General features: G+C 55.5%; 1 protein-coding gene across 2 annotated transcripts in view; it reads left to right on the top strand.

The window, feature by feature from the left end:
* Window positions 1-24,105, top strand: part of KCNQ4 (potassium voltage-gated channel subfamily Q member 4) — a 55,643-nt gene extending 31,538 nt beyond the window's left edge. Inside the window, exons 3-14 of one of the 2 annotated variants that reach the window (XM_059042423.2) lie at window positions 459-585; window positions 793-968; window positions 1,615-1,740; window positions 2,151-2,261; window positions 2,453-2,548; window positions 5,522-5,610; window positions 7,346-7,507; window positions 14,355-14,575; window positions 16,292-16,391; window positions 18,807-18,938; window positions 21,219-21,348; window positions 21,923-24,105. In XM_059042423.2, coding sequence (XP_058898406.1) covers window positions 459-585; window positions 793-968; window positions 1,615-1,740; window positions 2,151-2,261; window positions 2,453-2,548; window positions 5,522-5,610; window positions 7,346-7,507; window positions 14,355-14,575; window positions 16,292-16,391; window positions 18,807-18,938; window positions 21,219-21,348; window positions 21,923-22,135 — 1,683 coding nt within the window. In that variant the 3' untranslated portion in view covers window positions 22,136-24,105. The remainder of the gene's footprint in view (window positions 1-458; window positions 586-792; window positions 969-1,614; window positions 1,741-2,150; window positions 2,262-2,452; window positions 2,549-5,521; window positions 5,611-7,345; window positions 7,508-14,354; window positions 14,576-16,291; window positions 16,392-18,806; window positions 18,939-21,218; window positions 21,349-21,922) is intronic. The other variant, XM_059042424.2, reaches the window with a different exon arrangement.
* Window positions 24,106-27,748: the final 3,643 nt, after the last annotated feature.

Genomic DNA, 27,748 nt, shown 5'->3' with positions numbered 1-27,748 from the left:
CAGGGCTTATGATGGGCCCAGAGGAGAGCCACTCCTTCTCAGGATCAAAACTGCTAACACCACCCCTGGTGTGATGGGGGTTTTTCCCCTAACGGGAAGCACCTTGGAGGGTCACAGTGACAGACAACCAACCACCCCTTATGTCACCTGATCAGGGTTACAGGGGCTGGGATGGCTGGGAGGGGGAGGGTGGGATGAGGAGAAGAAAAACCCAGACAGCTCATGGGTACAGCAAGGGAGGACAGATTTGGGCTTTCAGTCTCTTTGGAAGACATGGAAGAAGCCACTTCCTTTTGGAATCCTCCTCAGGTCCATCCAGGTGTAAGAACCTCCAGGAGAGGTGGTCTGAGGAAATCCTAGTACCCCTAACCCAGGGACTCCGGGCTGGGTGGGTGCTGTGTGAGCTAGACCCCGGTCCTGAAGAGTGGGGACCAGAACTCAGGCCCCTGGTCCCACAGGAATTCGTGATGATCGTGGTGTTTGGTCTGGAGTACATCATCCGCATCTGGTCCGCTGGATGCTGCTGCCGCTACCGAGGATGGCAGGGCCGTTTCCGCTTTGCCAGAAAACCCTTCTGTGTCATCGGTAATGGGCCTACCCAGCCCCGCCTGACTCTTGACCCCAAGCCCCAGGGTTAACACCCTGACCCCAGGACCCTGGCTGCTGACACAGACTCAACAGACCTTCCCAATCGCCCCCTCGGCCCCAGGAACCCCCAACCTCGGGTCCAGGCACGGGGTAGGTTGGCTCCCTGGCGCTGGCCATGACCTCGCCCGCTCTCCGCCCCTGCAGACTTCATCGTGTTCGTGGCCTCGGTGGCCGTCATCGCCGCCGGCACGCAGGGCAACATCTTCGCCACTTCTGCGTTGCGCAGCATGCGCTTTCTGCAGATCCTGCGCATGGTGCGCATGGACCGCCGCGGCGGCACCTGGAAGCTGCTGGGCTCGGTGGTCTATGCTCACAGCAAGGTGAGGCCGGGCGTGTCCGGGGGCGTGTCCGGGGCGGAGCTGGTGTGGCAGCTGGAGGGGCGGGGCCGAGCGGAGGTGGGGTCGTGGTAGGGGAGACCAGGGACCCAGCGCGGGCAAGGCCACAGCGGCTACCTCGCGCGGCGGGGCAAGGGCGGGGTCTGGAGGGGAGGTCAGGACCTGGCCAGGAGGCGGGGCCTGAAGGGCAGGGCTTGAGAGCCTCAATTGGAAGCTTCCGGGTTTGGGGGTCTACGCTTACAGCGAAGTGGGGAGCTGGACCGGGGTCTGAGGGTGGGGCTGGGGCGGGAGAGGATGTGGGCTGGGATGGAAGCCTGAAAGTGGAGCTTGGGGGGCGGTGCAAGATGGGCTTGTGGGCGGAGGTCTGAGCGTGCAACCTGGAGGGTCAAGGGCAGGGCCGGGGCGTGCTCTGAGGTTTTGTGAGGGCCTCACTCTTCCTTGAAGGCGGGGCAGGGTCTGTCTCCTTGAAGGGAGTTGCTGAGACAGAAAGGCAGGCAGAGCCACCTCCAGGGACTTCCGAGAGGTGGGTACTCTTACCCCCTTTCAGAACGCCTCCCATAGGCCATTCTGGGAGCCGTCCACCTCCCCACCTGTGCCAGGTGTGTGGTCTCATCCCTTGCTGACCCCACAGGAGCTGATCACCGCCTGGTATATCGGGTTCCTCGTGCTCATCTTCGCCTCCTTCCTGGTCTATCTGGCTGAGAAGGACGCCAACTCCGACTTCTCCTCCTACGCCGACTCGCTCTGGTGGGGGACGGTGCGTGAGGGTCTGTGCAGGGCCGCCCTTCTCCCTGGGACCCTCCCCGGCCTGATCATCGTGACCCCGACCTAGGGGCCTGTCCCTGTCCTCTCGACTAAGGCTGGGACCTTCGTGACCAGCCTCTGTGTTAGTCCTCCAACTTCCCCAGTGGACCAGCATGTGACCCCATCTAGTTCCCTACATCAAGCCCTTGTGACCTGTACCCCTCTCCCCCACCAGCACGGGGGAGGGGGAGAATCCATTTATGCCTCTCACCAGCCCCCGTGACAAGTCCTTGTGACCAGTCCCTGTGGGCAACCATGAAGGCCCCCTCCCTTGTGATCAGGCTCCCACCTGCCTGTGACCCACCAAGCTCCTGTGGGTGGCCCCTGTAACCATCCTGACAGGTAACCTGTTTGTGTCCCCAGATTACACTGACGACCATTGGCTATGGTGACAAGACGCCACACACGTGGCTGGGCAGGGTCCTGGCTGCTGGCTTCGCCTTACTAGGTGTCTCCTTCTTTGCCTTGCCTGCTGTGAGTCCCCTTCCACTTAGGATGGCCCAGCCCTGGGCGGGGGCGTCCTGGGGACAGATCCTGCTTAAGCCCCGTCCAGCATTTGCATGGGTGGTGGCGGGCCCCTCAGATGGGCAGCGGTGGGGGCACCTTTGCTGCCTTTTGTTGTCCCCGCCATCACCATATTCCCCGAACCATGCCTGTCATCCTAGGGCATCCTTGGCTCCGGCTTTGCCCTGAAGGTGCAGGAGCAGCACAGGCAGAAGCACTTTGAGAAGCGGAGGATGCCAGCAGCCAACCTCATCCAGGTACAGGACGCCCAGGAAGCCCCGAACTGAACTGGTGTGTCAGCTCTGTATGGTGACCCTTGTGTCCCAGCTTCACAACTATGACTCCACTTTGAAGCTCAGAGAGATGTGACTTTTCTGGGGTCACATGCCAAGTCAGGGACAGAGCTAGGACGCTGGCTAAGATTGTCGGAAATTTCTGCCCGCACCACGTGCCCAGTTCAGGGCTAGCCGGGGCTGTCCCATGGACCCACTGCAACCCCAACTCGACATGGCCTGAAGTGGAGTGGAGACTGGACAAGAGACCCTAGGTCCCTAGTGGAAACCCAGTCCTGCCACCCATCAGCTGTGCAGTTGTCAGTAAGCCTGTTCTACTCCCAACACCTTAATTCGCCCCACAAGCACTCCCACAAGTGAATGTTGTAGCTACAAACCGAGAGAAACACCTTGAAAGAAAGAAATGGTTCTCTGAAGAGCATTTTACAGGGGACCTGGCCTGATCTGACCTTAAAGGGGAGCCCAGGGATGACTCCGCTGGGAGACTGACACTTGAGCAGACAGCTGGAGGATGGGTAGGAGTTAACTAGGTGAAGAGGTGAGGGGGAAGCCTTCGAGGTAAGGGAACAGCGTGTGCAACAATCCCGTGGTGAAAGGGAGCAGGGTGTGTTTGATGAACAGGAAGGAAGCTAGTGGAGACTGGAACAGAAAGCTCAAGGAGGAGTGTACAGTGGAAGGGTTTGGATAAGTGGGCGAGGCCTAGACCTGAGAGCCAGAGAGAGGAATTTAACATTTTCCTAAGAACAATGAGGATCCATTAACAGGTATGGAGCAGGAGGAAGGGGCGACATGATCAGATATGTGTTTTGAAAAGTGGTGAGTGGATTGGAGGGTGACCTGGGTGTGTGGAGGGAGCAGATAAGAGGCTCTGGGAACAGTCTGGGTGAGGCAGGGTGGCGGGTGACTTGGACTAGGGTAGCAACAGATAAGATGGAAAGAAATAGGCAGATTCTGCATATTTAGGAGGTGAAATTAGTGACATCAGGAGTGAGGGAGAGGGAGATGGCAGGGTGACTGGCTTGCCTGACTGGATGGTTAATGACCCTCCTCACTGGAGGGGGACCAGACTTGGGGCACGAGGAGTGTGAGTTTGGCTGGAGCATGCAGAGTCCGAGGGACCTCTGAGCCCCTGAGGGGGGATGTGGAGGAGGCCACTGATGTACTGGTGTGCAGCCGAGGTGAGGAATGTGCTGGGCCTTGTGTACAGATGATAATGAAGTGCTTGCCCAGTGGGGAGAGGAAAGAAGGAGAAGAGGAGATGGTCCAGATCTGGGCTTTAAGGAACCTCAACATTTCGTGGCTGGGTGGGCAGAGTTGAGCCAGCCAAGGAGGCAGAGAAGGAACAGCCAGACAGGTGGGAAAAATCAGGAATGTGTGGGCTCAGTTTCCCCCAATGTCTGAGGCATCCCGACGGGGCACGGGCTGAGGCAAGACTGATTTTTTTGTGACTCCGTGACTCAGCCTTGTGCAAGAGAAACCTCTGCGAGAAATAGTTCAGGGAACATATGCACAGCCTGCCTCGGCCTGCTCCCCAGCTGGACATGCTCTGACCCCCCAGCTCAGGTCTGACTCAATGCCCCCTTATCTTTCCTCCCCAGGGTGGAACCCCCCTCCCATCTCTGCTATCTCCAGCCACCAGCCCAACCTTTCCTTCTTAGCATCCCTTGGGACACAATGGCTGCTGTTCCCTGGGAGCTGGCCTTCCGAGGGGCATTGTAGGGGCAGGCGGCTGGCACTGGCCGGGCTGAGAGACAGCTGGTATTGTGGTGCCCATAATTAATGAGACAGCTCTGGCAGCTGCTCCCCAGCCCAAGCCAGGGGCCTAGGCAAGCAGGAAGTAAAAATATTCCTGTCTTGGGAGGGTGCCTGGCCAGTGAGGTCAGCAGTGGGCCGTCCCTTAAGGACAAGAGGCACCCGAAGAAGGGTCCAGTTCTGCTTCCTCCTGCCCAGCACCTCCCATGCCTTCCTGCCCTCGCTGATCACCCCACTTTCAGTCCCTACCTGGCTCTTCTCTTTACCTGGGGGGAGAGGGACTGTCCTTCCTCTTGTCTGACCATCATCCCTCCTGCTGCAGAGGAAACCCTGCAACTTCATGGATGCTGAGGGGTTGGTAGGTGATGCTGTTTCCTCCTCTCGTCAATCCCATGGTCAGTGACAAGCAGCTGGGAAGGAGGGGGTGGGGTTATTATTAGTAACAATGGTTTATTCAGTCAATGTTCATTCCCCAAACATTTGCAGAGCACCCATCAGGTGCCAGAGGATACAGTGCTGACCAAGACACAGCTCATAGTCTAAGGAGAGAGAAAGACATTAATCAAATACACAATGAATAGATATTTATCAGCTGTGGTAACAGGAGATAACAGGAGTGTTTAAAGTGTTGGTCACTTTGTTATAAAGCAGAAACTAACACACCATTGTAAAGCAATTATACTCCAAAAAAGATGTTAAAAGATAAAAAGGGGGAACTTGGTATTAAGTGCCTACTATGTGCCATGCACTGCACTTGGCATTTAATATACATTTGCCCGTTTAGTCCTCACAACACTCTGTTAGGTAAGTAGTATTATGTCCATTTCACAGATGAGGAACCTGAGACTCTGCACATTTACTTAATTTGCCCACATGAGTAGGTGGCAAAGCTGGGATTGGAAACCCACTTCTACCTGATGACAAAACTGCAGCTCTTAACTCCCATGCTCCAAGGCCCCTGGCTCTGATGCTGACTGTGCGTCACCCTGGGGAAGTCTTTTCTCTCCAGGCCTCCTTCTAGCCCTGCTGGTGGCTATGCAGTTGGAACTGGCCTCTGGCTCTGAGTACCCTTCAACTGGCCTGAGGACTGGGTTCTTTTGGGGGCAGAGGGCTGGTGGGGGGCTGAGAGGCCTCTCTGATGCCTTGTCCCCCACCACCTCCTTCCCCTTTCTTCCACACCACCAGGCTTCATGGCGCCTGTACTCGACCGACACGAGCCGGGCCTACCTGACAGCCACTTGGTACTACTATGACAGCATGCTCCCGTCCTTCAGGTAGTTCCTTCTGCAGGGGGAAGGGGAGGTGGGTGGCTGGTAGTAATGCCCCTTGGGGACAAATGGCTGGGACTCAAGCCTGGAGGGGGGCAAAGGGGTGACAGCTCCCATGGGAGCATCTGGGGCTGGCTCTGTAGATCCTATGTCACCCAGAGCCTGGAACGTCCTCTCTCCCACTCTGCTATGCCAGGGAACACGGTGACGCTGGAGACAGGGCATGGGGTGGAACCCTGCCCTGCTGGCTGAGCCCTGGGTCCTGGGGTGTTGGCAGCCCACATGCTCACCCAGAGTTGTTGCCACTCAGGGCAGTGGCCCAGGCAGCTCACTCCCCACAGTCTGAGTTGGGGGCAGTGTTAGCGCTCGCCAGCCTGGCGTATTGCAGCTGGGTAGAGACAGCGTGGTGTGGGCAAGAACGTGTGTGCCATGTTGGGTACAGGCACCCACCCCAGCACCCCCATGCGTCAACTGATTTTACTGTCCCAGGCAGCAGCCTTAGGGCCCAGAAGTGGGTTCGCCCCACTGGCCCAGGCTGGGGTAAGACTGCACGGGGGTGGCTCCACACAGGGGACCATTAATAGCATCACCAGGGTTCGTGTGGCCAGGTGCCTGGCCAGGCCCTGAGGCAGGAATGAAGACCTTGGAGAGCGGCTCAGTCCCGTGGGCAGGCGGGCAGTGAGCAAGGCGGGGCCAGGCTGCTGCGCTCAGCGTTTTTGCCAGTGCCTTTTTTGCCTCATTAGTTCTCCGAGAGCAGCTGTTGCGTGATCGCACTCACCCCCACACCTGGCTGCCCCCATCCCCGCTACCTCTCAGCCCCAGGGGCTTTCCAGGGGAGGAGCAGGAGAGAAGGGGCTGGGAAGGAGGGGCTCCAAGAATCACACTGGTTCCCCCCATCTCTCCACCTGGCAGAGGCAAGCTCCCACCTTAGAGACAGGGATGGTGGTTAGATTAGAAGGAGCCGTCCTTTCTAGAAGTAGTCCTAAGGACTCAAGGCCAGGCCTTGGGGAGTGGGGCAGGGGCTGGTTTGTTAGAAATATGATGTGTGTGATGGGGAGGAAAGATTTGGGGAGGTGGTCTTGGGTCCTCTGGAAAGAGGAGCAGAGCTTGGTTTGGAAATTCTGGATCCACTGATCCTCCTTTTCCCTGGACCTCAGTTTCCTCATCCGTACAATAGACAAAGAGGACAAAGAGGGGAGATATCCTTCTTGGGTTATAGAAACAAGAAATGGCCTGAGAGTTAAGAAGAAGCTGAGCCCTCAATCTAGTCTCCAAGAGCCCAGCGGCAAGAGTGAATGCTGCAGGAGAAGGAAGCTGGGCTGCCCTATCAAGTCTCCCTCCTCAGCCTCAGTTTCCCCCTAAAATCCAGTCAGATCTGGAGGGCGAGGATTTCAGGGCTGCCGCTGGCCTCCGGGTGGGCACAGCTCCACGTCCAGGTGCTCGGCTTGCTGAGCACAGAGTGAGGTGGATTTGAGCTCCCACCTGCCCCCTTGGGAGGGTGCCCTCGAGTGGCGCCCATACTGCACAGTCATACCTGGCACCTTGAGGGTTTCCCAGGAGTATAGAGAGAGAAAGAGGAAGGCTAGTCTCCCACCCCAACCCCTGCCCACGCGGGCCTGGGGTGTTTGCCGAGCACCTCCAGAGAGGCAGGGCCTGGCAAGATCTGTCAGGAGCTCAGTGCCCTCGGGTGAGGGGGTGGTGCCAGGGACCTGCCTGCTGCTGACGGTGCCCTGTCCTGCAGAGAGCTGGCCCTCTTGTTTGAGCACGTGCAACGGGCCCGCAACGGGGGCCTACGGCCCCTGGAGGTGCGGCGGGCGCCAGTACCCGACGGAGCGCCCTCCCGCTACCCTCCCATTGCCACCTGTCACCGGCCGGGCAGCACCTCCTTCTGCCCTGGGGAAAGGTAGGGGCCCCCCGGGGCTGCCACCTCCTCTTGCTTCTCCTCCTCCTCTTCCATTCTCTGTCTCATCCTCTCTCAGACCTACCTCCAGCCACTATGTGGGTGTCTGGGCCTGTGCTGGGGACTCCCAGGCCTTGTCATGAGGCCTGGACCAGTTGTCATCAGAGGGTCTGACAGGTACAGAATGAGGGTCTCTCTGGAGAGGCCAGAGAGGACTCATCGTTTTGTCACCTTGGGTTCCAAGGGTCTGAGTGGGGGAGATGTCCACACCATCCTTTCCCATCACCTCCTCCATTCATTCCATTATCCTGTTTCTTTCTCTGTTTCCACGTCCCCCTCACTCTTCCATCCCTGCACTCCCATCCCTCCCGGGAAGCTGGAGAGAGGAGGAGGCCGCTGGCCACAGGTGCTTACAGCTCAGGTAATCGTGGACACCATACTGGGGTGTGAGGGCAGGGACCCCCCCCTCCCCCTCCCCCAGCATGTTCCTCTAGAAGGGGCTTGATGCTGAACTCGCCTCTCGGGAACGAGATGCCACCTGGAAAGAGAGCTCTGTGACTAAGAACTGCTGTAGGGCCTATGTAAACTCAACCAATGACTAATGCTCTTGTCTTGTGCAAGCCTTGTCCACAGCTTTGCTAATCCCAGAGGGTCCTCCTGGGATTCTCCCACAATGCCTTTCTTCCTTACAGAGGGACATTTTGCTGTCCCAACAGTCTCTTTCCCCTTGACCTGCCTCTCCTGGAGCTTTTGCATCTTGAAAGAAGAACAAAGAAAGAACAATGCTTACCCTCAAGTAAATGTTCATAAATAGTGGAATTTCAGGCATATTTGGATAAGGGAGGCCCACTAACTCACAATATGGGAAAGCGGCTTCTCCTGTAGAGGTGTAGCTTTGAGGTCAAGGATTCAATCCCCCCGCCGCCACAATCACCCCCTGTTGCCTACCCATCTCTTTCTTTTGTCTCATCTTTACATATCATCCCTGAATCAGCCAGGTGGACATCTGGGCCTTGAGCCTCAGGTGTGATTCTGAGTCCCAGGCCCAGAACAAGGGAGGGGAGAAGAGGTGAGCCACTTGGGGATCAGAAGGTGGGGGTGCAGTGAAAGCCTCTGCTGCCTGGTGCTGCGTGTCCTTGAGAAAGTCATCAAGCTACTCTGAGCCTCTGGGTTCTGGGCAGAAAATCAGCAGTTTTTAGGCTGATCAGGGGCTCTGGGTTCTCTGGGTTTCTGGGCTAAAAGGGCCTGGGGAACAGGGAGGAGGGGTTCTGTTGCAGAGGATGCTGGGAGCAGGATTCCTTTTCCGGTCTCAGTGAAGGCACTTCTGGACAGGGGCTGAACAGGAAGTGGGTAGAGAGGGAGAGCCCCTCCAGGTCTCTGGGGGGAGGGGAAGCATGATTGGCCAGGGTAGGCTGGGAGTTCACTGGAAGAGGGTCCACAGTGCAGCCCCACTTGTATTCTTTGTCACTATCTGAATGTCCTACAGTGTTATCCCCACACCCACCCAACCACAGCTGACAGGTAGAAACTCAGAAGTTTTGGCATTTGAGCACCACGGCCCACGGCCTGAGCCAGGGCTCTCTGTAGCTTCAGTTCGCTCTCGTCTCACTCTGCCTGAGTAGGAAGACACTGAAAATGGAGATTATCCTGGACTCCAGCACCGGTACCACCACCCCCGCAGCTGCTCTGAGTCTCTGGCCCCCCTGGCCTAGGAACAGATGACTGCCGAGAGCTTGGCCATCACTAACTCCCAGCCTGTGTCTGTCTGCCCTGCAGTGTCTGTGTGGCTGGGGCTTATGGTGCTGGTGGTGGAGTGTCCCTTCTTCCCAGGGACACCAGGGGGCTGAGCTGGGACTTCTAGGAGATCAGGCACCAGCCTCAGGCCAAATGGCCATATCCTTAATCTTGGATCTCTGGGCCCCGTGGGGTGGGTGCCCAAGACAGGACCCCCCCCCCGCAAACACACACACACACACACACACACACACACACACACACACACACACACACACACACACACCCCTGGTTGGCCACACCTTTAGTGCTTGTGGGTGGATCGAGGCTGAGTACATTCCCAGGAGTACAAGGGGCAGGACTTCCTGAGGGGTGGCATTGCCAGGGCCAGCACCTCTCTCTGTGGGTTTTGTGATGAGGTGCTACTACAGTGGTTCTCAGAGCATGGTCCACTGACTCTCTGCATCCGCATCCCATGGGACATTTGTTCAAAATGCAGATACTGGACCTCTCCCCAAGCCCACGGAATGAGCATCTCTGGAGAAGAGGCACAGAATTCTGCATATTTAGCGTGCTCCCCGTGAGATCCTTATGCAAAGCTGGAGAACCTCTGCATTCTGGGCATGTGGGCTGCAGGATGATTTGAGCTGGGGGGTCCTTCTCGCCCACCAGCCACAGGAGGCCAGCCCCATCCTGGCAGCTCCCCATGCTCTGCCCACCTGCCTCCTTCCCACTAACCTCTGTTTGTGTCTTGTTCTCAACTTTCCAGCCAGATGTTTAGTAATAAGCGGAGTTTCTTTCGGATCCACGCCAGCTGGAGACCGAGGTACCCCCTCGCCTGCTCCTCCTGTTCCCTCTCCTCCTTGCCCCACCCAGTTCTGGGGCTGGAGAGGGGGACAGGATGGGCCAAAGACAAGGTGCATGTGCCTGCCGCCTGCCATCTGCCTTGGGGCCCTGATGAGCCCCTCGCCTTCCTGGGGATGCCTCTGCCAGGTCTGGTGCCCAGTCTGCCAGGAGGGACACGTAGTGCCTTGGGATGAGTTCTGGCTCTGCCGCTGACCCCCCTGTGTGATCTTGGCCAAATTGCTTCCCTTCTCTGGACCTCAGTTTCCCATCTATGGAATGGGCAGATTGAACTAGAGGCTCTCTCAGGGTCCTTCCCACTTTGACTTTGGCCGGGCCTTTAGCTTCCTGGCTCCCCACTGACCACCTAGATCCTAGCAGATGCCTGAAGGAGCTGTGATTGGCACCTCCTTCGCTAACTCCAGAGCCCAGTTCTTTAGCTGCCTCATTTAGCCACTGCATCCCTTGGTACCTGCCCTGTGCCAGGCCCTGCACTAGGAGCACAATGATGAATAAAACATTGTGCCTAGAGAGTTGCAAAGAGTAACTGCTATTCGGTGGGGTGGGCACAAGTAAAGGCAGAAGCAGAGGGCCTGTGGAGCTTGGGTCAGGCATTGCACCCGGGGAGAAGGCCCCCAAAGGAGTGGGTGTGAGGGAGGGCCTTCCAGGCCAAGGAAGCGGCGCGCACCAAGGGGAGGGGGTGAGAGAGAGCGCGGCTTTGGCAAAGAACAGGCAGCCCAGCGTGGAGGTCGGGAGCTGAGGCTGGGTCATGAAGAACCCAAGGGCCCCGTGTGAGCTTTATCCTGTTGGCACTGCCTGGCACCTTGGGCTTACAGAGTCCTGGGTTTCCCAAAGTGCCTCAGGAGCCTTGTGGATCAGGGGACTCACGAGGAGGAGATGGGTGACGGAGCTCCTGGCTGCTCTACCAAGAAGCAATGTTTCTTAGAAACATGGGTTCTGGATCTGAGCCTGGCTAGGGGACCTCGGGCATAAGCCCTCTGTGCCTCTGTTTCCTCCCATGTAAAATGTGGACGATCGTAGGGTCTGCTTCCATTCAAACTGTGCCTGGCTCAGGGGAAGTGCTATATAAATGTCGGCCTCATGCAGTTTGGTATGTTATGATATGAGCTTGGAAACCATGGCTGTAGGACACGGGCACATGCTGGAGGATAAAGCCGAGGAGTCTCTGGGTCAAATCTGCCCCTTTGCAAGATTCCTTGGGATGTGTGGGTGTGGTGGGCAGGAAGGGCGAGGCCAGCGTGGAGAGGCCAGCCACATGCTGTTTCCCACTCCTGAAGAGAGGGGCTGTATGCAGCACCAGAAGGGGTAGGCTGCCTCCCCTGACGCCTCCACCGCCGAGCGTGGCCTTCTTGACGGACTTCGATGAAGTCTGTAAAGAAATCCCTGTGGGAGTGAGCACAGGGCTGGGTCCAGCAGAGCAGTCAGAGGGCAGCCAGTGCCCCGAGCTTACCCTCTCGCACAGGGAAGCCCCAGTCAAGCCCACACATCTGGCCCCCAGACACCAACAGATGCTGCAGTCAGTTTCTCACTGGCACCATTGATGTTCTGGGTCAGAAAATTCTTTATTGTTGGGGGCTGTCACATGCATTGTTCAGCATGTTTAGCTGCGTTCCTGGCCTCTACCTAGATGCTAGGAGCACCCCCCAGAGTGACAGCCAAAAATGTCTCCAGCCACATGTCCTCTGGTGAGCAAAACAGCCCCCGCCTGAGTATCACTGCCTGAGACCCTCTCCTGGCGGCTTGTCCCAGAGAAAGAACATAGTCTCTGCAGTCACAGAAAACTGGGTTCCAGGCCTCGTTCCATCCAGAGGAGCTATATGACCTGGAAGCCGAGTCACCCCCTTCCGTATCTGTTAAATAGGGGTGGTAACTCTGGAGCCCAGCACCTGAAGTGGCTGAGAGCTGAAAAGGCTCAGGCAGTCAGAGTGGACCTTGTGTGTTCTGAGGAGCCGGGGAGGGAAGGAGCTCTTTCGATGTCCACTGTCTGCCAGGTTTCTTTCCATTTTCTTTGAGCTTTTAGGCTCCAAAGAGGCTGACATGAGCCATTTTCTGGGCGCTGCCCAAGGAGCTGGAATCCAGGGCCGCCCATGGGAAAACAGTGCCTTGTTACCTTGAAGAGGAGCCCAGGGTCTCTGGCTGGCTGGAAGGTTACAGAACCCCACAAACCACGCTGGAAGCTCCTTCAACCATCACAGAATCAGAGCTGGAGAGGGACCTTTCAAGACCTCTAGGGCAAGCCCCCACCCCCTTCCTTTAACAGTCCTGCTGAGTGCAAACTCAGTCTTGCTTGCACACTTCTCGTGACGGGGAGGTCACCCCCTTCCCCCAGAACACCATTGGAGTGATGTGCCGGTCACAGAGGTCCAGAGTTCTGGGCCCTTGGCTGAGTGTCAGGGCCTTCTCCACCCCCCTCTCTTCCTCTGCCCCTTGGAAGAGTGGAGGACAGAAGGAGGGGCTGCACAGATGGGGTTGGGGGGTGCTTGCCAGCATGAAGAGAGCCTGAAATAACAGCTCTGTGGAGGAAAGTTTGGGAGAGCCAACCTCAAACTTTGGTTGGAATCTTTGGGATGTGCTGAGGGGATCCTGGGCCAGCAAAGAGCATGCTGGATTGCAGGGGCCGCCCTGTCCTTCTCTTCTGATATCTTCAGGGCTCCCATCCTTGACCTGTAACCTCTCCCCTCTGGGCAGAGGTTCCTACCCCTAAGGATGTCCCTACATCCCAGTTGCCTTCCTGAAGGCACCTGCTGCAGGTGCCCCTGGTTTCGAGGTCTCCCTCACCTCAGCACCTTGGCTCTATACTCTGTACCCCATGCCCTGGGCATGGAGGACCATGGCTCCCACTCTGCCCTGAAACCAGAATCTGTCCTCTCCTCAACCCTGGATCTGAAAGTCCCAGAGACTAGGTGACACAGTGTGCTCCCCCAGCCCTGGCCTCATCTCAGAATTCCTCCCAGACTGGCTGGTGCTCTCCTGAGCCAGGGCCCTGGACCTCTGGGGTGGAAGGGCCCCAAACATGTCTGAAGGGGGCCCTTCAAATGGCAAGCCACAGCAGGGAGGCAGTGGTGACACCACAGGCCATGGGATGGGGATGTTTGCATAGGTCCTATTCAGACAGCGACAACGTGGTCCTTGAACCTCTTGGACACAGAGTTACTCTACCAGGTATTGGTTAAGCAGGGCCTGTCACGGGGAACCTGAGGCCTCCCCTCACCTGTCTTCCTCCAAGATTTGGGGATTGGGTGAGGAGTTCGGGTACGGGAAGGGAATTCTGAGTACACATACAGATACGCACACATGTGTTCACACATACGCAGAGATGTAGATGCTGTTGAACTGCAGACTCGGGAGGCTGGGGGGGTCACATAAGCAGGATGTCAGTCTGGGTGGACAGAGCTCAGGCAGGGGAGACCACAGAAGAACAGGTTATAGACCTTCACTGGGAGGAGGGGCACCAGGCATGGCCTGGGTATAACTGTGGGCCCATGCTGGGACAAGAACCCCAGCAGGCCAGTGCACTGCGCACATCCAGGGGCACCATTCTCACTGAAGTCTGAGTGACGGAGACTTTGGAATTTTGCAGTGCACTGCCTGTACAACTGTACCAGGTCCTAAAGCCCTGACCTGACCAGTGTGGGGTCAGATAGCTCCAGCAGTGGGCAAAGGAGGAAAATATAAATTGACACGTGTATACACATGCCGACGTAGGTACACACACTGGCACCTGTGTGCATGCAAGCACACACCCTACACATGCACGAGCCCTCAACTCCACACAGCCCGCCCCTGTGTACAGGGAGGAGCTGGGGGCCTAACTCAGTGTGCATGGCCAGGTGAGCTTCTCCATCCCTCAGCAGCCTGTCTGTCCCCAAAGGAGTGACCACCTCCACACACCCACCTGCCTGGGCCAGGCCCAGCTCCCCAGTCCCCCTGTCTGTCTCTGACTCCCTTCTTGGGTTTCTGTCACTCTTTCCACTCTGACATCTGTCTCCTGTGTACCCCTTATCTGTCTGGGCAACAAGGGGTGGGAGGTCGGAGTGGGGAGGGTAGTTGTTCAGACTGACCCTGGATCAGCTTCTCATAAGAGTCAGGGCCCCCCCTCACCACACCCTTGTCCCATCCCAGGAAGTCTCCCCTTGGTGGAGAATCAGCCCCAGTAGCTGCCCCCAAGTCCTAAGTCAGCAGTGTCCCCACTCGCACCGGCCCCCAGCTCCGGCTAACTCAGCTCTCTCCCCCACCCGACCTGCTGTGCCAGCACCCGGATGAGTATCAAAGACCGCATCCGCATGGGCAGCTCCCAGCGGCGGACAGGCCCCTCCAAGCAGCACCTAGTACCTCCACCGACGCCCACTTCCCCGAGCAGCGAGCAGGTGGGGGAGGCCGGCAGCCCCACCAAGGTGCAGAAGAGCTGGAGCTTCAACGACCGCACCCGCTTCCGGGCCTCCCTGAGACTCAAACCGCGCGCCTCCACTGAGGGTGAGCCCCTGCGGGTCTGGGGCCAGGACCTGCTGAGGGTGGCAGGGCAGACACAGAGTCTGGGCTGGGGGTGGAAATAACTTGGTTCCAGCCCCAGCTTTGCAGCAGGTTGACTATCTTTGGGCACCAGTCTTCTGGTCTGTAAAATGGGCATCATAATACCTACTTTGCTGATGCTCCAGACAGTTTGAGAATCAGAGGAGAATGTAGAAGTGGCATTTGGTAGTGGTTAGGAGCACAGGCTTTGGAGCCAGGCTGCCTGGGTTTGAATCCTGTCTTTGTCACTTATCTTGGGCAGGTAACCTAATCTCCCTGGGCCTCATTTTCCACATCTATAAAATGGGGACAAGAAGGATATCTCCTTCATAGGATTGTTGTGAGGATTAAATGAGATTATCCACAGTAGGTGAACAGAAGAGTTCTGGAATATAGTAAGTGCCCAACAAAAGCTAGAAGTATTATAAACATGCTCTGGAAGGAGCAGGAAGCCATCCTTGCTAAACTGAGCCCTGACTGTGTACAGCCCCATGCTGGATTATCTCGTTTACTTCTCTCAACAACCCTGGGAAGTAGGGTCTGTATCTGTCCCCATTTCATGGATGTGGAGACTGAGCTCTCTCAGCTAGTGAGTGGTAGAGCTGCTATCCTCAACCACGTCTGTCCAGCTCCATGGCCCACACTCCCCACCCTGGCCCTCTTTGCCAGCCCAGCCTGGGGATGTGAGGCTGTGAACCTGGTGGGGTTACTTTTAACTGGTTAGAGAGGTCACTTTTTTGAGTTCGAGCTCTGCTCCTGACTTGCACCGTGACCTGGGTAGGATACTGCCCCTTTCTGTGCCTGGGTGTCTTCTTCTGGAAAACAAGAGGGTTGGACAAAGTCCCCTGGAAGACTTCTCCCAGCTTTGACCTGCTTTAGGGCCCTGGGTGGGAAAAGGAGTTGTGGGGGGGGGGGTAGACAAGGATGGAGGTTGGGGACGGGAAACTTGGAGGGAGGGGACCCAGCCATGCTGCCTCTGTCCCTGCTGTATCAGCCCCCAACATGCTGCTGGCTGACCCCTCGGACAGCCCTTTCCTGGAAAGTTACAGAACCCCACAAACCAGTCTTTGGGAGGTGCTGGAAGTCTGGGCATGGCTGCTACCCGGGGCCTCCTCTTCCCTGCCAAGAAGCTGCCTGGCCTGCTGACCCTCCTGCCCCTGTGAGGCCAGGATAGCAGTACCTGTCTGTGCAGTGCAGGGCACCAGCCTCGGAGAAGCTGTTTCTCTCATGGGGGCGGGAGGGAGAATGACTTGGTTTAGGGGCTTTGTCAGTAGCAGAGCTGGGGGTGGGACCCAGTCCCTTGATTGGCTCCTGGCTGAAGGATGAGGCTGTGTGTGCAATTATGTGCAGAGGCCTTAAGCCCCTTGTCTTTGGGGCTCGCTGGCCTGCGTGGTGGGACAGGTGGGACTTCCTCTAGGGCTGTGTGCAGTTTACCCCGGGCCCCTAAGGCAGCTCCTGCTCACCAGCCACGGGGCAGATGGGCATGCAGCAAACTGAGGTTCTCACTCTGGGTAGGACAGCCAGGGGGGCAGGAACCTGGTCTGCTTTGTGCCCCCAGGAAGGTTCTGGGCCCTTCCCGAGGCTCTGTCTCCCTCTCTGTCTACCTCTAAGGGTGGTGCTAGGGGTTGGGAATGGCCCCTTCTGCTGCCACCACCTGTCCCCCTGCCCCCGACTTTTCAGAGGGCCCCTCGGAGGAAGTGGCAGAGGAGAAGAGCAACCAGTGTGAACTCACAGTGGACGACATCATGCCCGCTGTGAAGACGGTCATCCGCTCTGTCAGGTGAGACTGAGGCTGGAGGTGGGCCACCCACCGCTGCTCCCCATCTGGGGCCTGCCCTCATGGCCAGGCCTGGCCTAGCTCCCAGCACGCCAGCTGCCGCCTGCCTGGTACCCTCAGTGGAAGGCGGGTGGGGTGGAGAGGTGGCATAGGGCTCCCAGCAGGGTTTGCGCAGACTCATCGTGTCTGGACGGCTGGCCGGGTGGGGCGGTGGTCACCGCCTCTCATCATGGCCCCTCTGCTCACATCTGCGGTGTCCTCTCTGCTTCTCTCCCCTTCCTCTCTCTTACTTTATGTCAGGCTATCTTCTCTTTATTTCTCTCTCCCTAGCTTGTATCGGCATCTGCCTGTTTCTCCCTGGGTCTCCGTCTTACATGCAGTTTTGCTCCATCTCTGTGTCTCAGTCTTATCCTCCTCTTGCCTCTGTGACTCAGACTTACTGTCTCTCCTTGGCTGTCTTGACCTCTGCCTGTCTGTTTTCCCCAGGACTTCCTCCAGAGCAGTGATTTTCAGACCACAGGTCACAACAGTTTGAAATCAACTTAGTGAAATCAATTTAGTGGGCCATGGTCAACATTAAAAAAAAAAAAAAAAAGAATAGAAAGTATCAGAGTGCATCCCTCATAGTAAGAATAAAAATGTTGGGCTTCCCTGGTGGCGCAGTGGTTGAGAATCCGCCTGCCGATGCAGGAGACACGGGTTCGTGCCCTGGTCCGGGAAGATCCCACATGCCGCGGAGCGACTGAGCCCGTGAGCCATGGCCGCTGGGCCTGTGCGTCCGGAGCCTTGCTCCGCAACGGGAGAGGCCACAACAGTGAGAGGCCCGCATACCGCAAAAAAAAAAAAAAAAAAAAAAAGAATAAAAATGTTTATGAAACTTCTATTTCAGTTGTGTGTGTGCATGTGTGTGTGTGTGTGTGTGTGTGTGTATACTAGCTTCTGTAAACTGTATTTCTTATGGTGGGTCTTGGTAAAAAGTTTGAAGGCCCCTGCCCTACTGGCTTTACTGGCTGTCTCGCTCAACAATTCAGGGGGGGCCAGAGTCTCCTGAGCCCTTTAGCCATACAGCCAGGGATCCGGCCCCAAGCTCCTTGGAATGGAGTTCTGGCCTAGTCTCTGTCTCCACCCTGCTGCTCCAGCTTCACCCCTAGGCCTTCTAGAACCACCCCCTCTCCTCCCTGCCTCATGCACCTGCCTAACCCTTTTAAATCAGAGTCAGCTGGACACCCTCCTCCCAGAGAGTCTGAGGCGTCTCCCCACCCGCTTTTTACACATCCTGTCTCTCCCCTCCAAGTGCCCAGCTTCTGGAACACAACGCCTGAGCTGCCCCCTGGCTCAGGTCAGCTCTCCTTGATGTCTCACACCCAGCATGCCCCAATCCTGTTCCTCCTCCCATGTCCCCATGTCAGGCAGTGGCACCGTCATCCACCCTGTGTTCAAGCCACAGGAGTCATGCTGGACTCAGACTCAGAAGCCTTTCAGTCCTCTCTCCTGCACTGCTCAGAGCTGTCTTGTGTCTCCAGCCCACTGCCCTCTCCCAGCTCTTCCCCTGCAGTGGGTCTTCCCAGCCAGGACTCTGCCCAGCCAGGGCATCCTCCACACAGGCGTGCAGAGGATGGTTATGCTGAAGCAGAGGAAGCCACACGGCCGTCCCCACTGCCCCAACCTCCCAGGGCCCAGTCGCCGGGGATTCAGAGCTCTTCAGAGTACCCCCCTCAGCCCCGCCACATGTACATACACCTCCCCTGCCACCCATGGATTAACCCTTTTCCTTCACATCCTGTTCCAGCTACTCTGAACTGACTCTCACTCACACATCTCCTTGCCTGTCTGTGTCCAGAAAGCCTCTCTTCATTCCCCTCCTCTTGCCCTGGGACTGCAAAGTATCACTCTTAAGACTTGTCCCCTGACCTCCCCACCCAAGCTCTCCCTTCTCATGGTCCCCAGTCCTCTTTCTCCATTCCTTGACATGACCCTTGTCACCCCATAATTGTCTGTGTCCTCTCCGTCTCCCACCCCAGACCAGTGTTCCTGAGGCCAGGGATTGGATCTGATGCCCTTTTGGGTGCCCACGGTCCAGCACAGCAGTGCTAACAGGCATATGCAAAAATGTCTTCCCCTAAGCTGTCATCAGCAACAGTGTTCACAGATGCCTACCTTGTGTCCCACCCAGCAGAGAGAAACCAGGCCCAGTCCCTGCCCTCCCAGGTGACTGCAGATACAGGCACATTAAAGAATCCCAAACAAACTTAGGGGGCCGGGGCAGGAGCGTGGTGGGTAGGTAGGCAGGCTGGACACCCAGCAGTGGCTCTTTGCGGTGGCCCAAGCAGGAGCTGCACTCGTGCTGGACAAGGTAGCAAAGGACGGAGAGGGGGCTGGAAAAGAATCCCTGTCCTCTGAGACCCCCTCCCCCGACAGGATCCTGAAGTTCCTGGTAGCCAAAAGGAAATTCAAGGAGACACTACGACCATACGACGTGCAGGACGTCATCGAGCAGTACTCAGCAGGGCACCTGGACATGCTGGGCCGGATCAAGAGTCTGCAGGCCAGGTGGGTGAGCCGGCCTCCGACGGGGGAGGGGGGCAGGGCGGCCGCGGCACCAACCCCCTCACGAGGTCCTCTGGAGCCCCTTTGCCGGCTCCCGAACGGAGCCCCGAGCGCCCCCTAGGGGCCGCTGCGGGAGCTGGCGTTTCTGGCCTGCAGCGCGCTGCAGCCAGAGCCCACACCTGTTATAGAACCTGAAGAAACGCCAAGCCGCAGGTCCTCCCTGCGAACCCTACTGACCTGCTTGCCTCGGGAACGTCTTTAGATGACTGTTTTCTCGTCCTGAAGTAACACGCTTAAGATAATCATTGACTTCCCATCCCCTAAGGAAATAGGCAAATTGTCCTCAATGCTGCTCACCTCTTGCCTCTGGAATCCCAGCACCTCTTCTCTCCACCCAGCGTATAGGAAGATTCTCACACCAAGACCCCAATCACCTACGAGTCGCCCTTTTCCTCTTGTGGTTTGCATTCTCACTGCCCATTCATTTGTTTTCTCAAGAAATAGTTATTGGGCATTTACTTGTTACTTACCAGACAGTGGGGATATGGTAGAAAGCAAATGGCTCCTCCCTCATGGAGCTTTCATGCCAGCGGAAGGAGAACAGATGATAGTAAGTGAAACTAGAATAGGATGTCAGATGATGATAAAGGCTAAGGAGAAAAATAAGGGTTAGGGTGTTGGGATTTGTGATTTTTAGATAGGCAAGAAGTTGACATTTGAGAAAAAAAAAATGAAGGTGAGGCAAACAGTCCTATGGTTGTTGTTTAAATAAAGAGTTTCCAGAGGGAACAGTGAGTGCAAAGGGTTTGGGATGGGCAGGTGCCTGGGGTGATGATTTAGGAACAGCAAGCAGGGCAGTGTGCCTGTCCTGGCATGAGGGAAGCAGGAGATGAGGGTAGAAGGCTAATGGCACTTAGACTATATAAAGCCCTGTAGGCCACTGCAAAGATGTTGGCGTTCATCAGAGTAAGATGCAAGCATTGGAGGGCCTTGAGCAAAAGACTGATGAAATCTGAGGTATATTTTAAAAGGATCACCCTGGATGCTGTGTTGAGAATGGCCTATAAGGGGCTAGGGTGGAAGCAGGGAGACCAGTGAGGGAGCTACTTCAGACATCCAGGCAAGAGATGATGGGAACTTGGACCAGGTGGCAGCAGTTGAGGTGGGGAGAAATGGTCATATTCTTGATATATTTTGAAGGTAGAGCTGACAGGGTTTTTGGAAGGGGTGTAAGAGAAAAAAAAGAGAGAGAGAGGGAGAGAATAAAGGATAAAGCCAAGGTTTTGGCTTGAGCAAGAGGAAAAAAGTTGCTGTTTATTGACATGGGGGAAGTCAATGAGTAGAGCAAGTTTTGATCAGGAAAGTTGGGACATGCTGGGTTTGTGATTGCCATCAGACATCTAAATGGAGTGTTGATCTGGCAGAGGAGTGTGGAGTTTGGAGGAGAGGTGTAGGCTGGAGATGCAGATTTGGTGTCAACTGTGTATAGAGGAATTGAAAATCTGGAACTGAAGACATCAGTTAGCGAGTGAGAGTAAATAGAAAAAAAGAAGTCCCAGGAATGAGCCTTGGGTCCTGCAATGTTTAGAGGTTGTGGAGATAAAGGAGGAACCAGCAAAGGAGACTGAGAAGGAGCGGTGAGTGAGGTAGGAGGAGAACTGGGCGAGGCTGATGTTTGGGAGTCCAGATGAAGAACATGCAGGAAGAAGGGGTGATCAGATGTGCTGAGGGTCAACTGCTAACAGGTCACGTATAATGAGAATCAAATTTAACAACGTGGAGGTCATTTGGGAACTTGACAACAGTAGTTTCGGTGAAATGGTGGGAATGAAAGCCTGATTGGGGAGGTTTTGGAGAGGAAGGAAGGAGAGCAATTGAAGATAGAGGGTAGAGATAACACTTTCAAGAATTTTGCTATAAAGAGTAGAAAAATAACGTGCATCCAGCTCCAACCTTGTCCCTCTTATAACTCACATTCCCACTTTTGTCTCTCCCTCTACCCAGTTCAACGTTGCCTTCCTGTCCTCCCGTCAAGCAGGTGTTTTACTTGTCATGCTTGCGTGTGGTGCCTTTGCTTGCCTGGTTGGAAAACCCTCAAAGTAGCGGCCGGGTACCTCCGTTTAACTCGGCCTCCATTTGGCAGATCAAACTGGCCCCTCCCTCAGATTGCCTGCTCCCACCTTGCAGGATGTCTCTCTCCCCTTTCAGCAGGCAAACTCGAATTCTAGTAGGAGAGAGTTGTGGCGAGTGCCTGGGCCCTTTGACAGTTCCCTTTCCCCACAGGGTGGACCAGATTGTCGGCCGGAGCCCCGGGGACCGGAAGGCCCGGGAGAAGGGCGACAAAGGGCCCTCCGACACGGAGGCGGTGGATGAAATCACTATGATGGGACGCGTGGTCAAGGTGGAGAAGCAGGTGAGTGTCGGAGGGAGTTTCGCTGGTGTGGTGGAGCTGGTCGTCGACCGAGAAGCTCTGGAAGGCCCCCAGGTCAAGCCCTAGGGGAGGGTGCGTTTCTCAGAGCAGCCCGGAGCACCCGCAGGGCAAGCATCCCCTGCCCGACCGACCCCGCCCCACAAATAAGCCCCGCCTCCCAGGAGGCCCGCCCACTCCTGCTAAACAACCCCGATAAACCCACCCTCTCCGGCCAAGCCCCGCCCTAGGTTGCTAGCGTCTCAGATAAGCCCATCGAAGTCCCACCTACTTCATTTGACCCCCTCCTCACTCGTCTCTGTCGATCACCCGGACTATCCCAACCAATCACAACTAAATTTCGTTCGTGAGGGGCGGGGCGGGGAATAAACCCCAGGTTCCCAGCTTCGTTCCTCCCTCCGGCCAAGCTCCGCCTTTCCTGTCGCACCCCCTCCCGGAGGAGCCTGGTCTCCCAGAGGTGACCCTCCCCGGGCAAGCCCCGCCTCCCAGCCACTTCCCGCCCCCAAGTCCCGCCCCCAGTCCCGGCCAGGCCCCGCTTCCAGCCGCGCCCCGCCCCCAGGTGCAGTCCATCGAGCACAAGCTGGACCTGCTGTTGGGCTTCTACTCGCGCTGCCTGCGCTCTGGCACCTCGCCCAGCCTGGGCACCGTGCAAGTGCCGCTCTTCGACCCCGACATCACCTCCGACTACCACAGCCCTGTGGACCACGAGGACACCTCCGTCTCCGCACAGACGCTCAGCATCTCCCGCTCGGTCAGCACCAACATGGACTGAGGGGCTTCTCAGGGGCGGGGTAGCACACGGCCAGCCCCTCGGCCTGGCGCTCGGACCCGCCCTCTGAGGCCTCCGGACTCCTCTCTTACTTGAACTCGCTCCCTCATGGGGAGAGAGGCCACACGCAGTATTGAGCTGCCTGGGTGGGCGAGATACCCGATGTGGGTGCCAGCGACCCGCCCCACCTCAGGAGCGTGAGATGACAGGCCGCACGGAGGGCAGCAGCGGTGGCTGTCCCGCGGCCTCTGGGACCCCCAGTGCCCTGCCCGTTCCATCAAGGCCCGACACGGCCCGCCGGGCAGGGGCACTGCTCCGGGAGTGGGAGCGGGGCGCTGGGGCCCTGGGCCCTGACTCAGCTTCCAGCTATGCAAGGTGAGGTCTTTGGCCCGCCCTTTGGACAGAGCAGGGAAGCCTTCCCGCCAAGTCCCCGCCCCACTTGGGGGTGGGCCCACGGTGCCCACACAGGTACCCACAAGCACAGGACCCTGCCGCACGGCAGGTGGGCACCATATATGCAAACTATGTTAAATATGCAACTTTGGGGACCCCCATGGGGTCCCTTTGCCCCTCCCCCACTGGGAGATGGGCCCCCAGCAGTAGCTGGTCTCAGGCTGCTTGGCTGTGACCCCCATTCCTGTTCTTTGGCTTATCAAGTGCTCACCTCCCAGCATGGGGCCTGTTTCTCCCTTGCCTCCCAAAGGGCAGTGTCTGGGCCTTCCTTCCCATTTGCAGGTGTCCCCTCCCAGGGCCTCCCTCTTCCTGACAATGTTCACTCCCCTCTGGCCCTAGACACCTTTGACAGCACAAGTTCTGTGTTCTCCCCCCAGCCTCCCACAGACCGTGCTCCCACGGTCACACAAACATGTCCCTACAGTTTTCCCAGACATGCAGGAAGTCTCTCACACTCGCGCTGACACACACAATTTACCCACACTTGGAGACTTGAGCACAGAGCCATTCAGCCTTTCCTGGGCCTCTGCAGCTGAGGCCAGTGGACTGGCCTTGCAGGGCAATGTCCACTCCTACCAACTACATCCAGGCAGGAGAGGGAGCTCTGACGTGACTCCAGGTCTCCAGAACTTTACCAGCTCCCCTTTCCTCAAGAAGATCTACTCCTCACAGGTCCAGGAGCCCTAACTGCTGCCTCTGCCTGCCCCCAAGGGCCCTCCTCAGCATCCCCACAGCACAACTCAGGCCTAGGCCTCTAGGGCCTGGATAGCACTGGAAAGACCAGAGGCCCTTCCGCAGGGTGGTTATCAGGCCCACTTCCATCTAGGCTTGACCTCTTCCTAGTTACTCTAACTCACTCCCAGAGAGAATAATAAGGCATCTAGCGAGTACCATTTGTCAGGCACCAACTGTGCATATGGCGCTCACATGCACTGTTTCCCCTCCTTCCATACTCCACTTTTCACTTCAGTTGGCAGCCCCCATACCGCATAAGCCCCCATCCACTCCAGGCCCCCAGCACCTCTTTGGTGTCCCTACCCCTTTGTCCCTCTTCTGCAAAGTCAGTGCGGGTGGCAAGAGGGTGATGGGTAGTGGACCAATGGTGACCCTTTGTGGGGCACCAGGGAATAAGGGGCTCAGGCCCAGCTGCCTGCATCTCATGACTGGGGACCTGCATGCACCAGCGCCAGGGTTGGGGTTGGATCTTCCTCAGCCCCATGGTGCCCAGCCTCTGCCCCCACGTGCCCTCTGCATGTGACCGTCATGCCCTGGATGGAGCCTATCCTGGCTCACCTCACCTGCACTGCACTGTCCCCAGAGAGCCACACCTCCGCCCCCTGAGAGACAGAGCTGTGGAGAGGGGCAGGAGAATGGGATTACCCTCTGACCAAAGGAGACTTGGGAAGAAGCCCTTCCTGCTTCCACGATCAAGGTTCCCCACCAACCCGGTTCTCGGATATGCAAGTACCTCACTTTGTTAACTTATTAACTTATTGATTTCATTAAAGTTTTCAGCAGGAGGTGGTTGGTCTTGGCTGTTCAGTGCCTGTGGAGTGGGGCATCTGGTCTGGGGGTGGGGATGAGGAGATTTGGAAGGCAGCTATGCTCACCACTATACCACCAACGCTGCACAGGAGGACGAGGAGATTTGGATTAGGACTCTTTGGGTTGTAAAGAACAGAATCGCAACACGATATGCCTTAGGAGGGAGGAAGGAAGGAAGGAAGGAGGGAAGGAAGGAAGGAAGGAGAGGGAGAAATTTATTGGCCCAGATAACTAAAAAGTCCAGGGGATAGATTTGGCTTCATGCACAGATAGATCTAGGTGCTTCAATGTGTCAGGGATCTCTCTTCTGTCTCAGCTCTCCTCTTAGGCAGGCTGACCTCTCAAGATGACCCCCAGCACTTCCAAAGTTACTTTCTTTTGGTTTAGTGTCCCAGTGAAAAGTGAGTACCATTTTTCTAACAGTTTGTATCAGTCAGGGTCCAGTCAGAAAAACAGAAACTGCACTAGGTTTTCAACACAAAGGCTTTACTATAGGGAATGGGTTACACTGATGTAGGTGCACTGTAAGAACAAACAGAAGCACTGCAGGAAGCAGCTCCCACTCCTAAGGCAGGAGTGCAGGGAAGAGGTTGGGACTAACAGAACCTACAGGCTTGATTGGGGGAACCCTAAAGTGCTAGGGCTCAGAGGTCTGGAGAGGGGGTGCTGTCTGGCTGATGCTAGTACCTCCTAGGGGACACAGTGAAGCTTGTCTGGGAGTACAGAACAGTGGCTGAGGGCTGGGAGCAGCTGTGCCTACCAGGCTGTTGCTGATGAGGTTAGTAAGCAAAGGAAGAAGGAAAATCTCCACTCCTTCTGCCTTCCAGTGTTTCCCCAGTGTCCCTTGTCAAAACTAGCTGACAAAGCTGATGGGGTTTGCAGAGTCCCAGCTCCAGCTTCACAGAGCAGAGTACAGAAGGCTGAATCTGGAACGAAAAGACAGTAGCTTCATAACTGGCACCACCCACCCCTTTGGACACTTAGTATCCATACACGTCAATCCACACGTTTGAACGTCCATCTAACAACTACCCTGCATGCAAATGAAGAGACTCTTAAGTCACTCCCTGGAAATGAGAAAAACAAGTAGTCCCAACATCCAATAGATATATCCAGCTCCAGGAGTTAGTCACTGAATCCATATTAGAGCGATGTTAATTACTCTAATTCAGTCACAGTTGCACCTGCAACTGAAGAGTAAAGTCAGCAATTGCTTACAATCTTAAAATAATAAGGGAAAAGGAAAGGGGAGGGAAAAAAATCACTTAATATCACACACACACACACACACACACACACACACACACACACACACACACACACACACACACACACACACACACACACACACCCCAAGCAAAGAAGAACATATGCATGGCTGCAGTAGACCTCCTTCTGGTAACTGATCACAGTGCCATAGTTGTTAGATGCATAGATAAATAGATACATTCAATTGAGTAAATGTTTCTCTTTATATATTATATATATTTCACTAATTGAGTGAATATGTATATATATATATAAACTTCTTTCTTCCACTGTCCTTCTATGTTCCCTTTGCCCTCACCAGGATCTCAGCTAGTTGGAGTTTGTTACATGGTGGAGTGACCCAAATAATCATTCCTGAAGGGTCTGAAGCTTCAGTGGTCCTGCACAGTTTTGGGTGCCATAGCTTTTTGTTAACTTTTGTACATGGAAATACGAAGAGGACCCACAAGAATCCCCCAGGTCCCTTCCTTGCCCTTGCTATATATCGGCACCCTAATTTCCCTTTGGTAGTGAGGATCAGTCCGGCAGCCAGCACGTTAACTCTTTCTTTGCCTGCTGTTTGAGTGGCATGGGAAGCCCAAACTAGCCAGTTAGAAGTTTCAGCTTCCAATTCAATGAGAACTGTGTTGCTTCCCTTTTTTCCTTGATAACTGAGACCTCCAAACTATTGGAGGCCAGTGTTGTGGGGACACGAAGCAAAAGTTTCACAAGCGGCTGTAGTAGCCTGAATAATGACCACCCAAAGATATTAGGTCCTAATCTCTGGAATTTGTAAAATGTTACCTTATAAGGAAAAAGGATTTTTGCAGATGTGATTAAGTTAATGATCTTGACATGGGGAGCTTATCCTGGATTATCCTGGGGCCCTAAATCCAATTGCCAGTGTCTTTTTAAGAAAGAGGCAGAGGGGCTTCCCTGGTGGCGCAGTGGTTAAGAATCCACCTGCCAAAGCAGGGAACATGGGTTCGAGCCCTGGTCCGGGAAGATCCCACATGCCGTGGAGCAACTAAGCCCGTGTGCCACAACTACTGAGCCTGCTCTCTAGAGCCTACAAGCCGCAACTACTGAGCCCGCGTGCCACAACTACTGAGCCCGCGTGCCACAACTACTGAGCCCACGTGCCACAACTACTGAGCCCGCCTGCCTGGAGCCCGTGCTCCACAACAAGAGAAACCACCACAATGAGAAGTCTGCGCACCTCAACAAAGAGTAGCTCCCGCTCACCACAACTAGAGAAAGCCCGCGCGCAGCAGTGAAGACCCAATGCAGCCAAAAATAAATAAATAACTTTATTAAAAATAATAATAATAAAGAGGCAGAGGGAGATCGCACACATGCAGAAGAGGAGGAGGCAATATGAAGACAGAAGCAGAGATTGGAGTAATGTGGCCTCGGCAAAGGAATGCCAGCAGCCACCAAAAGCTAGAAGAATCAAGGAATGCATTCTTCCCTAGAGATTTGGAGGGAATGCAGCCCTGCTTACACATTCATTTAGACCCAGTGAGGCTGATGTTGAACGTCTGGCCTCCAGAACTGTGAGAGAATAAATTCTGTTGTTTTAAGTCACCAAGTTTATAGTAATTTGCTATGGCAACTACAGGAAACTAATACTGAGGGTTACTTGGTGTAATCATGAGAGACGCCACTCTCACTTACCTTCCTTTGTTTCCTGGAGCCTTATATACTGGCTATGTCAGTGAGGATGAACCACGACCTCCTCCCTGAGATAATAGATCAGGTGGGATCAACCTGGTACCAGGTGGCTTGATGAATCCCCCCAGAATGGTGATATTTTGGGTATTCAGCACCTGTCCCTGCTGATGGTTGGTTGGACATACAGTTGTGGCCTTAGCCAAACCAGCCTCGGTAAGTCTATATCGTTGAACCCATAAGTAGTCTCATTCTTGCCACCATGACCACATTATACAAGAGCATGTTGAGCAAGCACTGGAGGGACTCGGGAGAGAGGCTGACTGACACCCACAGGACGTGCTGTCTTAGCCATATGAATATCCAGAGCCTGCTCTCCATGGATGCCCTTTGGTGAGATTTTTCCTGGGGATAGAAATATATTCACACCCTGCGCCCATTTCCGAATGTCCACCTAAATACCTCTTTCCAAGTCTTCCTTATCCGCAATCCACCAATTCTATGCTTTCTGAGTCCTGACCATCCAGCCAAACCGTGAGCCACTACTCAGAAACCAATGTAGATCCACACTTCTTTTTTTTTTAATTGAAGTACAGTTGACTTACAATGTTGTGTTAATTTCTGCTATACAGCAAAGTGATTCAGTTATACATATTATATATATATATATATATTCTTTTTTATATTCTTTTCCATTAT

This window comes from Kogia breviceps, chromosome 1 (genome assembly GCF_026419965.1).
Source record: "Kogia breviceps isolate mKogBre1 chromosome 1, mKogBre1 haplotype 1, whole genome shotgun sequence".
Lineage (NCBI taxonomy): Eukaryota > Metazoa > Chordata > Mammalia > Artiodactyla > Physeteridae > Kogia > Kogia breviceps.
The sequence above is the reverse complement of the archived record's forward strand: the minus strand, read 5'-3'. Positions and strand labels throughout refer to the sequence as shown.